At 33.4% G+C, this 9824-nt stretch overlaps 3 protein-coding genes across 3 annotated transcripts in view; 1 reads left to right on the forward strand and 2 right to left on the reverse strand.

The window, feature by feature from the left end:
- Positions 1–1496, reverse strand: part of LOC115235538 (RNA helicase Mov10l1) — a 5135-nt gene extending 3639 nt beyond the window's left edge. The window contains exons 1-2 of the mRNA XM_029807389.1: positions 1016–1496; positions 56–928 (exon numbers count right to left, since the gene is read on the reverse strand). Coding sequence (XP_029663249.1) covers positions 56–898 — 843 coding nt within the window. The 5' untranslated portion in view covers positions 899–928; positions 1016–1496. The remainder of the gene's footprint in view (positions 1–55; positions 929–1015) is intronic.
- Positions 1497–2201: 705 nt separating this feature from the next.
- LOC115235525 lies at positions 2202–3298 on the forward strand. The gene is made up of 2 exons (XM_029807373.1): positions 2202–2607; positions 2880–3298. Exons 1-2 carry the CDS (start codon positions 2202–2204, stop codon positions 2936–2938), a joined length of 465 nt encoding a protein of 154 aa, XP_029663233.1. The 3' UTR covers positions 2939–3298.
- Position 3299: 1 nt separating this feature from the next.
- Positions 3300–9824, reverse strand: part of LOC115235526 (maternal protein tudor-like) — a 19844-nt gene continuing 13319 nt past the window's right edge. The window contains exons 10-12 of the mRNA XM_029807374.1: positions 8099–8253; positions 5634–8016; positions 3300–4763 (exon numbers count right to left, since the gene is read on the reverse strand). Coding sequence (XP_029663234.1) covers positions 3441–4763; positions 5634–8016; positions 8099–8253 — 3861 coding nt within the window. The 3' untranslated portion in view covers positions 3300–3440. The remainder of the gene's footprint in view (positions 4764–5633; positions 8017–8098; positions 8254–9824) is intronic.

Here is a 9824-nt window from a genome sequence, read left to right on the forward strand (position 1 = left end):
ATATATATATATAAAATATGACACAATAACTTAAAAATAATAAAAATTCTCTTGCCTGAATTAATGGAACAATGGTTATTGATCTCCAACTGTACTGTCCTTGATCGCTTTCTATGCTATCACTCACCACTTTATCACCAACGCGAGGAACGTAACCTGGCTCACACGCGCGTTTATGAAATATCACATGCTTATCGATTACTCCCACTTCGTTTTGTGGATCATATTTTGATATCACTCCAACGTCTAGTTTAGATCGTAACGATTTGATTCTATCCACCTCTAAGACTTCACCACTCAAATCTGTGGAATTGTTATTTAGTTCGACCAAAGACTCTATTGTTAACCAATCGCCGATCACAGGAATAAAGTCGGATTGTACTTTGCTTAAGTCAATACGAATATTATTCGGCTCAACAACGGCGATTCGGCCTTCGCGTTTCGTTACTTTGGCAATTACATTTCTTCGTATCATACGAGTGTGAACTATGTCTTCCTCTGATTTGCCGTTTGCATTATTCCAAATGTCATCTATCACATAGATAATTTTTCGTACTTTCGGCTCCGCGTTCGGATCTCGCAGATATACCAAGTAATAAATTTTATCACCTACTTTCAGATTGCTGGTAAAATCATCATTTTTTTCATACGTATAGCAATCATCTATGAGAACATGATCCTTAGCGACATAAGTAATATATCCTGTTTTGTAATAACATCCTTCTTTGCTCAGTGTTTTTTTTTCCTCTATATTCTTACTTTCCCCCGCATCCACTTCTGCATCTTCTTTTGCATGCTCTATGCGAGATATAATCTCATCTATGTTTTCTTCCTTTACTTTACCCAAATACATATAGTTTAGAGCATTTCTTAATCCATTATAGATTAACGACAACATATTTAATTTCTCTGGCTCCTATCAAAGTATCTGTAGATGTAAATAAATAAAATCTAAGCAATTTGTATTTGATAAATTGTAAATAATTCATATAAAATTAAAAAAAGAAACATTTACCGATCTATGGGCTGATATCTCCACTCTGTCGCCTTAAGATAATCTAGTTCCTTTCGTAAGGATTGTACACGCTTGGCATGCAGCTCCTTGAGGAATTGTTTGCGTTGCTTCTGCTCCTGTAACTCAGCTTTCATCTGATTTAGAATCTTGGATGTTTGAGTCGCACTGGAAGTCAATTCCGAGTCCTGTGATTCCGGTGTTCTCTGTCCTGTTGAGTGTCCTAGAGTGCTCGGCGACAAGGTGGACGAATTCATAATTCAAATTGTGGATCGAGTCACGTTTGCATCTTGTCACAATATTAACTTAACCTAATCTTCAATGAGAACTCCATAATACTGCATGATATTTGTGTAGAATTAGTCGTGTACACTTTTTATACAAAACACACACGTCAATGTTATAAAACATGTGTTACAAATAAAGATAGAATTTTTTAAAGACACAAGAGAAACGCATTAATTCGAAATTTTACGCCATTTCATCTCAAAATTGCGTTCGAAAATCCATTCCTCGGAGTACAATTCTTTTTGATTGGCTAATTAAGGCAAAAAGGTTTCTGATTGGTCAATCAAATGACGAATAGGTTTTCGAACTCATCCTAACCACAGGCAAATTTTTAAAATTTTGAAATTTCATATTGATAAAACATAAGATCATCATTTCATGTATTAAATCGGGTTAATTACTTTATTAATAAAGAAATTTAGAATTATCCAAAATATCTCTTCTTTTTGAAAAAGTTCTCGATATATTTTAGCTAGTTTTTTTTTATATATAAAAGCTGTCTTTCATATACAAAACCTTTATATTAATTTAAATTTGACTGGAATTTATTATCTTCATTTTTAATGGTTTTTTAAAATAAAAAAATATATATAATGCGTTTCTAAAAATATAGGCACAGAGGTCAAAAAAGGAAGATTAATAAGAAATAAGAATAATTAAATAAGAAGCTTTTCCAATAGCAACATAATTAAATATTTTTCATTTAGTATATGATTAGACTTCTCTCAATTGTTTTTCATTAACACTAAAATCAAAAAAATATTTCACAAAATTGCAATTAATAATATAATTCTTCAATCAACATGATTCTTCGAAACAGAACGTATATATTCGAATAAAGGATATAATTAAGGATCTTAAAATATGCAATATACAATTGATTGAAGAAAATTGCGATAAGATGAAGAAAGTACCGAGCAAACGAATCCTCGCAAGACTGCCACGTGCGCAGCTGCCGCAGAAACCGTACGGATTCTGTTGCGAAGAGAAATTTCAAGATCCTGAGAAACGCTACGATATGCGAAATCCGCCCTTCGTGTCCTCCTTGACGAACGTAATCCTGAACAATGGTGGACCCGCGATAAAGTTCCGTGTTCAAGACACCGGTCGGCTACCATATCCCATTCAACTAAGAATTCTCGAAGCTAAAGGTATGGCTTATTTGGGACGTTCTAAGCGATGTAGAAGTCCTTTGCAATGGTACTTGGAGGATGAAATTGCGCTCGCGCGTGAATTCTTTGCTAAAAAGAGACAAGATAATTACAACATGAGTATGAAAAGAAATCTGATGATTGCCAGACAAAAAGGTGAAGTCTATTACTTACTATCCCTCCATAAATTTCAAAATATGAAAAAGTTGAATTATATAAATTTGGGAATTTGGATTTTCTCTCTCACGTAACATGTATATTTGATTTTACATAGCATCGTGAATTTTTTTTTTTTTGTAATGTATAATAAAATTTTAAAAGATTTAAAAATAATATTTTTAGCATTATTGCAAATGTATACAATTGAGATGTATTTATATTATTACAATTGCAAATCATCTATATTTTAATTAATATCTTTAATGAAGCAAGAGAACGTAAAAGACGCATTAAGAGAAGAAATTTGCGAAAGATTACTCCAAAATAGAAATTTACACAGGATAATTGAATATTGGAAAAGTTAGTCTGAAGAAATCCATTGCAAATTTAAAAATATTGTAATAAAATGTTTGAAGGTTTAAATATTGACAATAAAACAAATTTGTAATATTGTTATAAATTGCGAATTTAATTAAATGCATGGATAAATGCGACGCGTGGTATATATTTTGTGTGAAATATTTATTAGAAAAAATATTTTAGCAGAATACAAATATTTATACAGCTTCACCTATTACCTACTGTATCGTATATATTATAATCGTAACATATTATATTAATGTTAATATACAAAATTGTAGGAAGAAGTAAAGGGAATTATAGAGTAATATATGATTCTTATGTATATATATTTATATAAACATCAGAAAAAAACGAGAAATAAAAATAAAAATAAAAAAAGAAGATTTGTAAGAAATCTGCAATTTTGTACTGCAAATGTATATACGTTATATATCTATATACACATATGCAGTACATGTCCGCTACATTTACTCTGCAGAAACTACAAGTATTTCGTCTTCTTTGTTCATGCTATCAGGGACTGATTGTATAAAGGGATTCACAGCTCCAGCCACGAGTTTCTCCGAATATGGTGTCTTTGGTGTTGCAGGACGCTTTCTAGCTTCCGAATCGCTGGGTGATTCGCCTCTGGAGACACATCCGGGAATTATCTTGTCTTCTGATCGTCTTTTCGAATAATTGTACTGCTCAGCTGAATCAGTCTTAATTACGTACGGCGTCGATTCCGCCATTTTTACCGTACACATCGATCCTGAGGAAGTGTTTGAATCATTATCCGTACCTGTACTCTCGGATTGAGTTTCTAAATCATTATTCTTGTTTATGCTTTCAGGAATAGTTTCGCTTTTTATTGGATCTGGTGTCTGCTCCAAGTTTATTTCTTCTTTTGACAAGCATGATATTGTTTCTAAAATTGGAGAGTCGTTCAAAGATTCGTTTACACCAGGCTGTACCACAGAATGTTCCTCGATTTGACTAGTATCAAGTTGCACGACATTCTGAAATTGCGATTCACTCGTTACTGATGAAATTTTCGGAATCTTCGAATTCAGATCCTCTACATCTTTTATCGCATGTACTTCAAAAATTTGTGTATTTGGAGATTTATTTGTATCTATAGATTGCATTTGAGATAGTAATTCTTGCTGTTTGTCAGTTTGCGCGACATCAGGTAATTGCGTTTCATTTGCGATTGATAAGTTTGTATGATCGATTTTTCGCGATTCAACATTCTCAATGGCATCTTGTATCATATTTCCAACTATCTCATCAATACTAAGCTCCGTTACAGGAAATAAGGATTCTTCAGAACATGATGTAGTAGGTATAATTGCGTTTATAGAAATCGTTTCATTCTTGGCAATATCTACATCTTTATTCGTTTTGACTATAATATCTTCTGATATTTCTTCCATTCTTGAGGTACACTCAGCTACCATAATTTCAAATTTTTCATTGCTTTTTTCCTCGATGTCAACCACGCTCTTATTATGTTTCGGTTGTTCTTTATTATATTTGTTTTCCTCATTTATATCAGAATTTATAAAGGATTCATTAAACACTTCTTTGTCAATTCCGTTTTCACGCTTTTCTGTTTCGTTAATGCAATCTATATTATCTGTTTGATTGAATGTTTGTTCTTGTTGAGCTTCCTTATCTAAGTTTGAAGTTTCTTCATTGTTATTTACTAGTTCGTGATCTTCGTGGAAAACTGTTTCTTGTTTCTCTTTTGTAATAGAAATAATCTCTTCAATTTCTGGAATTTTTTCGGTTATTTCTTCAATTTCTGGAGCGATACATAATTTCGGTACATATGGAAAATGTACATAACGTAGTTACGACGCGAAGAATGCAGCTTTTTTTTCTCCATCTTTTTACAATACTCAGTTGAATTTGTTGCAGTACAATCACGTTTCGATATTATATAGCTTATGCTATGTAATTACGTTATAAAAGTAATAATTTCTAAATATTATTTGCTTTTTTTTATATAATTATGTATTCGCATAAAGAAGTTATTAGAAGTTATCATTGTATTTTAGTCCTTAATAATATTTAAAAAGTTGTCGCAGTTACGTTATGCGTGTAATGTAATGAAGATATGTGTCAAACAAATAAAACATTTAGTTTTACTTTGCTTATATCTTGTTTAGTCACAAAAGCAGCCTGTTATATATTACACGTTGTATATAATTTGCAATAAAGAGTTACGTAAAGAAATTCAATTATTGGAAACTGAAAGCAAAGTCTGTTATCAAATTTATTGCAACTTAAAAAAATTATGAATATTAAGAAAAATTGTGATCATTATTTGGTATCACAGGCGAGTATTAGCATAAAACATAAAAAAGAATATAACGTAAATATAAAGTGAGTCGTCAATTAGATGAATTAATCTTTGGTCGCATACTTGATGGCCTAATATGTGCATTATAGCGGCAATATATAGGAAAAATTTTCATAGGAAACGCAGCAGATTTGTGTCGCGTGTAAACAGAAGAGAAAAAAACAAAACGTGATCACCATACATAGCGCGTGTACAGCGATATAGTTTTTGTATATATATATAATATATATTTATATAAACATCAGAAAAAAACGAGAAATAAAAATAAAAATAAAAAAAGAAGATTTGTAAGAAATCTGCAATTTTGTACTGCAATTTTTTCGGTTATTTCTTCAATTTCTGGAATTTTTTCGGTTATTTCTTCAATTTCCGGAGGAATATTTTCGAATCCAGTCAATAGAAGATCAACAACGCTCGTCCCGTTAAGATTTAATCGAACGTGCATCGGATCGTCCTCATCAAGATTCTCAAACTCGAACATAGTGGCTCCATCAGCAGCAAGTTCTTTGAACTTATCGCAAGCTTCCTCGCTCCACGCAGCAATGCGGCTTGGCTTTTCGAGCGTGCATCGTTTCGACAAAATGGGAATATTCGCAATATCCTCCGGCAATATTCTCAATTCTTCTGTGACCGCAGAATTGCCGTAATCCATATACAAGACTTCTGTGCCTGTTTCGCAACGTGCGATTATTTTTGCTCTGTACCAACATCCGTCTTCTGGATATTGAGCGGCACAGATTGTGCCGATGTCGAGGTTGTTCAAAGCGAGGAAACTCTCTGCGTCTCGCAAACGATCCGACATCACTTCTAGTTCGCTTATACTACTCTCGGCTTGGATCCAAAACTCATTCGGGCTGTTGATATGACTGACTACCACGTTCGGCGAATTCTCCTCGCCTAGCGGTGGTAGCCTTTCCTCAATAACCGGTAAATGTTGCTCGCACATACTCGCAAGAATATCGGCGATGTTCTGGCCGTCCAATGTTAACTTCACCAGTGATGTCTCCTCGTCCTTCAAAACGTCTAACAGGAAAATGGTCGCACCATCCGCAGCCAACTTGACGAATTCTTCGTGAGCCTGTTCTGACCATTCCTTGATCTGCGGTGGCAATTGTAAGCAGCATTTGCGTGACAGAGGCGATGTATTCGCCAGATCTTCTGGAATGGCGCGGATCTCAGTGGACACAGCGGAATTTCCGTAGTCTATGTATATGACTTGTGTGTTCCCGTTGTTATCGTGAGAGATTACGCGTGCCCTGTACCATTGTTCGTCCTCTGGATATTTGGCGACACACAGCAAACCCTCCTTCACATCGTCGATCTTCGGGAACATATCGGCGACTATGAATCTGTCCGCCATCACTTCCAAATCAGCAACTGATTTCTCTTCCTGAACCCAAAACTCACTCGTCGAATTGATATGACACACGAAAGCGGAATGAGGATCCAGCTCGAGATCGACTATCTCGTCCACTGGTTCTTGCTCGGTGTTAATTATAATAGCGTGCTTTTCCTCGACCAACATCTCGCTGACGCTCTTGTCGTTTATGAACAGCTCTACACGTTTAGGCACAGTATCCGCTACTGTTAGAGCCTGAAGAGTTTCTGTGGACGTTACTAAATACTCGAATCTCTCGCAAGTCGACTCGCTCCAATCCTCCGTATTTACAGGAATAACATCGAGTCTGCATTTCAGTGCGAATCTCTCTAAGCTTTTCCAAGCGTCCGATATTTGTCGAATATTATCTGTCTTATTATTAATTACGTCTGTATTACCGTAGTCTATGAATCGAACCGTTGTAATGTCCTCATCTGCATCCAATACCTCGGCGCGATACCAGAGATTGTCAATCGAATAAGTAGCAACGCACAAGGTACCTTCTTCTAGTATACAGTCTATCGTCGAAAAATTAGACACTTCCAATTGAAGTTGTTCCTGTTTCTCATTGAGAGACGTGATCTCATTTACTCGTTGCAACCAGAACTGACTCGGAGAATCAACGTGAGATACGCACACATTAAATTTGTCGATTGTTGACGCTTCGTGAGTTTGAGAGTCTGATAGTTTAGGCGTTGTTTGTTCTTCTTTCAATAGATTTAGCGAACGGAATTTATCGCTGAGTTTTTCCTCATTTTCGATCAAATCGACAATCCATTTCTTGTGTACGTTATAAAAGACAGCAGTGAATTCTTTATTCATCAAATGAGTTTGCAGTAGGTTTAGTTGTTCGGCCTCAGTACCGATAAGAGCTATCGATAACGATACATTTATCGCTAACTGGTGAGGTTCATAAAACTGCGATTCTAAAACCATGATCGATTCCAGAGAAATTTCCTCGATATTGCCGTAATCAATATAATGTACATAGACAGTCGTTTCGGTATAGTCGACGATTCTTGCCCTGTACCAATTTCCGTCCTCCAAACATTTGGCCGCGCACAATAGATGCACTTCTGGTTTCAATCTTTGTCCAAAATTAGTGTAATATTTTTCGAGATCTTTCAACAATCTGGCATTGAGTTCCAGCTCTGAGGACCGTTGCAACCAGATGTTGGTAGAATTCTCCAGATACGATACAGACACCTTGTGAGTAGAACTTAGAATAGGCATCAAATATATGGGTGATATCTTTTCAATTTTCTCTTCCGTATTCATTATTCCATTTCCAAGAAGATCATACAGTTTTACGATAAGTCTATATGAACAAAAGATATTAACATTTAAAAATTAAAAACTTGCATTTTTATATTTGCAATCATTAAGCAAAGTGTACACACCTATTGTTATTGACTTCTTCCACCATAATCAATACTTCTTTTCCTTCAAGCTCTTTTAATCGTTTATCTGCGTCGGATGACGCTGTTACATTTTGCAGAGAGCATTCTAACGCTTGATTTTGCATGATCGCGAGTTCTCCAGGTAAAGCCAAAGCCTAGATTATTGTATCGTTATATTAAAAAGATAGAAGTCAATAAATATATAAAAATTATTAATTTCTAATCAACCGATTTAACATATCACGATCTTATATGGTAACGATGTATGGTATTAGCTCGCATCTTGAAACCGAGAAAATTTTTATAAAAAGTTTTTATTAACATCTGATTAAATATCTGACTCACACCATCCAGTATCTTTTGACACATTCCAGTATCAATAAGTTTTACATAAAATCCATTGGACTGTGAACAGTTAATTACTACAGCTCGTTTCCATGTGCCATTTGCATTGATTAGACAGCCCGCGTCAAGACATATCTCGTTGGTTGATAATCGCGGCATCACCTAACATTATCATAACTTTTTTTTTATCAATATAAGTTGCTTGAATTCATGCAATCAGCTCTACATTAAAATGAATGACAAGGTGTAAGTTATTTTAATATTAAATTTCTATGATTTTTTCAGTTAAATTATTGAAATTTAAATATTATGATGGCAAAATGAAACATTCACGAGGATCATTATAATCGATTATTATTATTATTATTATTATTATTTAGCTGTTAATACCATACATCGTGCAATAAGATTAAAGACGTCTTCTTATGAAGTTGAAATTATTGTTAGAATTTCGGAGGAATATGATTCGATTTACAAAAAAGATATTATGAATTTTGCAACTTAATTAATAAAATATATAATATCAATTGTTTACATCAGTGCTTCAAATTAATTGCATATTCCAACCGATTTTTGACGTTTCTTCGCATAATTCGGCATAAAATTCCGGACACTGATTTATAATATTTGCTACATTGTAAAGGTTTAAATCTAAGAATATGTGTCTAAAAAATTTCATTTTTATGTATAATATATAGAGAGAGAGATTTTTAATTTATTCAGATCTCTCTTCAATTTCTTTTAAAAAATTGATGAGAAATTTATTATGAATATCCAAGAGATTTTTATTATTACATGATAGCACAGATGTTATATGACAGCTTGTTATTAAGACGAGCTGTTAGTTCATATTTGTTAGAAAATGAGAAGTTAAAGGATAATAGGTTAAATAGATTTGTAAAGATATTTAAGTTTAAAAATAGCATCATAAGCAAAAACATCTTACTGATGCTTTGTCTATAAAATTCTGTTATACTTTTAATTTTTTGTGTATGATGTACATTTAATAAAATTATTTTTCTAATTTTTTTGTAACATTTATGATCAATATACAATATATATATGATAGCAATTTGTGATTTATTGTCAAATGCATTTATGCTAAATGATACCTTTGTATTTTTATCAGCCATGTATTTGTGGACAATATCTTCATATTTTGAGGCTGATTGAAGCTGGACATGAAATAGAGTTACACTTTCTACATTAGAAACTTTCATTTTGAGAATTTGACCACTCAAAAGACTTATGTCCACTCTTTCTACATCATTGAGCATTCTTATTTTTGTATCAGATGCTTTTGATACTGATTCAGCTAAAATACAAATAATATAACATTGAACACTTATACATATTTTCAATATATTAATATTTTATATAT

This window comes from Formica exsecta, unplaced genomic scaffold (genome assembly GCF_003651465.1).
Source record: "Formica exsecta isolate Colony F162 unplaced genomic scaffold, ASM365146v1 scaffold226, whole genome shotgun sequence".
In the NCBI taxonomy this organism is placed as follows: domain Eukaryota; kingdom Metazoa; phylum Arthropoda; class Insecta; order Hymenoptera; family Formicidae; genus Formica; species Formica exsecta.

Excerpts from the sequence above, each read along its gene's own strand:
- LOC115235525 (XM_029807373.1), top strand. The coding sequence starts at position 2,202 with ATGAAGAAAGTACCGAGCAAACGAATCCTCGCAAGACTGCCACGTGCG. Across the intron at positions 2,608-2,879 it reads GATGATTGCCAGACAAAAAG|CAAGAGAACGTAAAAGACGC; the intron begins GTGAAGTCTATT and ends TCTTTAATGAAG.